Genomic DNA, 4642 nt, shown 5'->3' with positions numbered 1-4642 from the left:
GGGGGGGGTGGGCGGGTGGGTGAGGGGATGCCTGATCTGCAAATTAAAGTCTAATATTTCATGAGAACATCAGTTGCAATCAAACACAATATGATGTTTTGTGCAGGTTTGTGTTTGATGCCATGCATGCTGTCACTGGTGCTTATGCAAAGCCTATTTTTGTTGACATGCTAGGAGCTAGCCCGGTATGTGAAGTGATTACATAACTTGTTGGATGATCATTAGAGCTTCTGATTGTAGAATGTGAGCTGTGTTCCAATGTGTAGGAATCTATTGTTAATGGCGTGCCTCTTGAAGATTTTGGACATGGTCATCCAGACCCTAATCTTACGTAAGAAATTAATTCTTCTTCTAGATGCTTTTCATAGTTTTCAAAAGGAATTTATAACTTGCTTGTGTTTTGGGATAGATATGCGAAAGATTTGGTCAATGTAATGTTTGGCGAGAATGGACCTGATTTTGGTGCTGCAAGTGATGGTACGTGTACAAGATCCTGAGGATGTATAATTACACTACCAATACAAATAGTACTAAATTAGTATTGTTATGTCATATTTATACAAATATGTGGTCAAGATATGTGGCAATCTCATCCCTTGTGCCTGAGCTAGGAATAGTCATATTTGCAGGATATTTCCTATGCATTACTAAACTAATGAGCCTAGTTAAAGTTTTATTCACTTCTCATTGGGTATAAGAATAATAAAGCAGCTGGTTTATCAAAAGAACCCATTTCTTATGCAGTAATTCTTCTACTTCTTTTATTATTTTTTTTAATTTATTTTTTTCAGGTAGGTAGTTAAGACTTAAGAGCATTGGTTGCTCAGTCATTTTGAGCTAGAAACTAATATATTATTTTACTATATCCATTCAGGGGATGGTGACAGAAATATGATTCTAGGTAGGCAATTTTTTGTTACTCCGTCAGATTCTGTAGCAATTATTGCTGCCAATGCAAAAGAGGCCATTCCATACTTCAAAAGTGGTCCCAAGGTCAGCATTCAGCATTCAAGTGTTTTTGTGCCCTCTTAAGTCCTAACCTTAAAGTATTTTAGATTGTTTACATTCAAATTTTATAGGGATTGGCTCGCTCTATGCCCACTAGTGGTGCTTTGGACCGTGTTGCGGAAAAGCTAAATCTTCTGTTTTACGAGGTTAGCTATCTTTTATAAACTTGTGGAGTGTGTGTGTGGTTGTTTGGCCATTCTAAACTATATCCCAAGATAAGATTCTTCTTTTAGGTTCCTACTGGATGGAAATTCTTTGGGAATCTAATGGATGCAGGAAAGTTGTCAGTTTGTGGGGAAGAAAGTTTTGGGACAGGTTCTGACCACATTCGCGAGAAAGATGGTATATGGTATGTGCTTGTGTCACCAATGATGAGTTTCCTTCTCATTTATTTGATTCTTGTTACTGCTGGATTATGTGCCAGAATTAGTTTATTTCCTAATGTTCTCTAGTTTTATTTGTGGCATACTATCGGGTTGCTTATCATATGTTTACATCTTAAATCATCTATATTATCATGACTTACAAAAGTAAGTTTGTGATACATTCCATGTGACAGGGCTGTATTAGCTTGGCTTTCAATAATTACTTATATAACTTTTCTGAATGTGACAGGGCTGTATTAGCTTGGCTTTCAATAATTGCATATAGGAACAAGGACAAGAAACCAGGGGAGGCACTGGTTTCTGTTGGTGATGTTGTCAAGCAGCATTGGGCAACTTATGGGAGGAATTTCTTTTCTAGATATGACTATGAGGCAAGCATATTATATGTTGGTTTATAACTTTGCTTGGTATTCTGGAAATGAGTTATTCACCATTTATAAAATTCGTGAAGTATGGAATTAGTGGACTTCTGTTTTCAAGCATGATATTTTGTCATCAGGAATGTGAATCTGAAGGAGCCAATAAGATGGTTGCATATCTTAGAGAACTAATCTCTACCAGTAAGGCTGGTGATAAGTATGGTAAGCTTGCTTCACACATTTGGCAAAAGAATTCCAGACCTTGAATGCTTTTCACTCACTAAAGCATTTGTGTGTTTAGGAAGTTATATCCTCAAATTTGCTGATGACTTCTCCTATGTTGATCCAGTAAGTTTCTGAAAACCAGTAGTTTTTATTTTATTTTAAACAGCGATATAGACTATAGAGTGACTTTCTCTTTTGGCTAACTCAATTCGTATGCTTTTCTCTCAGGTAGATGGAAGTGTTGCATCCAAACAGGGGGTCCGATTTGTGTTCACTGATGGATCAAGGATCATCTTTAGATTATCGGTCTGCATCAGCCTCCTATAATTTTATACTATTGCTTATTCTACTGCCTGCAAACAATACCTAGATTATACTGTTGCTACTGTGATGGAGATTACTCAATAATATAATTTACAGGGTACTGGTTCTGCTGGTGCAACAGTAAGAGTGTATATTGAACAGTTTGAGTCTGATGCCTCTAAGCATGATGTGGATGCCCAAATTGCATTGAAACCATTGATAGGTGAGATAATTTTATTATTTGTGCTCTATTCTCTTAAATATCTATTGCTAAATTTATATATTGTTTTCAGAACTTGCTCTGTCTTTATCAAAGCTAAAGGAATTTACCGGAAGAGAGAAGCCAACTGTCATAACATAAAGAACACACTCAACTTTAATTTTATGCCTGTTGGAAGCATCTCAATGAGAACTGTAGCAGGTCGCAAACTCCCTCTTTCCTCTACTTGTTACATTATGTATTGTTTATTCTTCTTGTTGTATGGTAGGCAGTCTCTCAAAGACATAAATTAGCTTCATTTTGAATCTGTATAATTTTGTCTGCGCAAAATTTTGATACACTATATGTTCTCAATAAAATTTCATGTCTTATCACTTCTAGTATACGATTCTCATGTTCATGAATCAATATCGTATGTCAATCTCCAATGGAGTTGTGGAGTCACTGGAGTGCACAGGTTTTGTCTTCTTTATCAAATTGCCTTAATAAATTGTATCGTACACATTGTTTAAACAGTATTAAATGATCAGTGGTGGTGAATACAAGACCCTTAGCTTCTAGGTAATCATATTTGAGAACCTGTTTCGGTAGAAAGTCAGCAGGGGTGGGGGTGGGCGTGGGGGGGGGGGGGTATGACACCTAGGTCATACTCAACTAAAATTCATCTCTTTTCATACTGAGAAGTGTGCTTGGATACATTCTACAATTTAGTGTCGATAAATTCTTTCAAGTCAAATTGTTTATTAGTACTGGGACGAAGATTCGCTGATGAGCTGGCTCATGTGCTGTAAAACAAATATTGCTGATGAAGGTTATAACCTCCTTGAGCTTAGAGAAGAAAAAAGGTCAAGGAGACTTAAGTATATGCAGTGATCTAGGATAGGAAAGATGATGAAATGTTTTAACTTTTAAGAACCTTGGTTGGTTTCAAAGATATTCTTCCATGGTACTTCTAATGTACAAGCAAGTGAAATTGGAAAGATGCTGAATGGCTGTGTTAGGAGAATTATATATAGATGATGATTTATTCAAGAGATCAAGTGAGGGTTTCAGCCTCATATTATGGGTTTAAATAGGCGTGCTACATACAGTGGGGAGACTATATATTCGATACCTCCTGATTATGATTTTTATTTGGTAAGGAGCAATAGTTTGAAGGCTTTTATTTTCAAGACAAGAAGCATCTATTCACAAACAAGCATTTACAGGATAACTATTTGGTGGCAACTGAGTAACCAACTTTTTTGATGCATGTCATTTAATGGTTGATCTGAGAATTTGCATGGAGAAGAAAAAAGGGTTCGAACTCTGTAGAACTAAAAGCATTTATATGCACTGCAATTGCAGAACAGTCGGCACTAGAGAAAAAGTGTTTAACTAGATAAAGTGGAGTCCACAAATTCTACAGATTTTTTGTATCCTTGTTCCTTTTCATGATTGAGAAGGAAAGGTGGACCATAATTTTAATCTTAGAATTGCCAGGATAAATTGGAGAAGTGCTAGGATTATATCACCCAGTTAGAGTGGAAGCACCTCAACAATCTCAAAGGAATGGCACTATTGGCGTGACAAATATGGTGGTAATATTTGCTTATTTATCACTGAGTATATTTCCTTGTCAATGCTCACAGTTATATCAAATTGCTCTGGATTTGCATTTTAGTTTCTACCACACCTGGAATTTATTTGTCTTTATGTTTCTTTGTTGGTGCGACGAATATGGTGAAATATGATAGTATTATCACTATTATGTGCTTATTTATCACTGAAAATTGTCCCTTGTCAGTGCTCAAGGTTTTATCAAATTGCTCTGTACTTTTATTTTGGTTTCTACCACACCTGCAATTTATCATTCATTATGTTTCTACCACTTCAGACATAATCTATAATATTGCATGTGATGTGTCATGGTGCATCTATTTTGTGCTAAATGATCTGATTTAAATCTTATTCACACTGAAGTATTTCATTTTTTAATTCATTACTTGTAACCAGAATTACAGTATATCTGAATCAGTTCAATATTGTTTTTGACCAAAATTTGAACGTATCCTTAATATTTTCATAAATCAAGATTCAAGTTGCTCTTTCTGCACTTACCCCTCCATGACTGTTTATCTCAGCCATGAACTTGACCCCCG

At 35.9% G+C, this 4642-nt stretch overlaps 1 protein-coding gene across 1 annotated transcript in view; it reads left to right on the top strand.

The window, feature by feature from the left end:
- Positions 1-2884, top strand: part of LOC116020738 (phosphoglucomutase, chloroplastic) — a 6138-nt gene extending 3254 nt beyond the window's left edge. The window contains exons 11-22 of the mRNA XM_031261241.1: positions 107-185; positions 267-331; positions 410-477; positions 875-993; positions 1080-1154; positions 1242-1357; positions 1624-1765; positions 1894-1975; positions 2055-2101; positions 2207-2284; positions 2399-2504; positions 2575-2884. Coding sequence (XP_031117101.1) covers positions 107-185; positions 267-331; positions 410-477; positions 875-993; positions 1080-1154; positions 1242-1357; positions 1624-1765; positions 1894-1975; positions 2055-2101; positions 2207-2284; positions 2399-2504; positions 2575-2642 — 1045 coding nt within the window. The 3' untranslated portion in view covers positions 2643-2884. The remainder of the gene's footprint in view (positions 1-106; positions 186-266; positions 332-409; positions 478-874; positions 994-1079; positions 1155-1241; positions 1358-1623; positions 1766-1893; positions 1976-2054; positions 2102-2206; positions 2285-2398; positions 2505-2574) is intronic.
- Positions 2885-4642: the final 1758 nt, after the last annotated feature.

This window comes from Ipomoea triloba, chromosome 5 (genome assembly GCF_003576645.1).
Source record: "Ipomoea triloba cultivar NCNSP0323 chromosome 5, ASM357664v1".
Lineage (NCBI taxonomy): Eukaryota > Viridiplantae > Streptophyta > Magnoliopsida > Solanales > Convolvulaceae > Ipomoea > Ipomoea triloba.
Note: the sequence above shows the minus strand (reverse complement) of the source record. Positions and strands in the feature narration are given on the sequence as shown.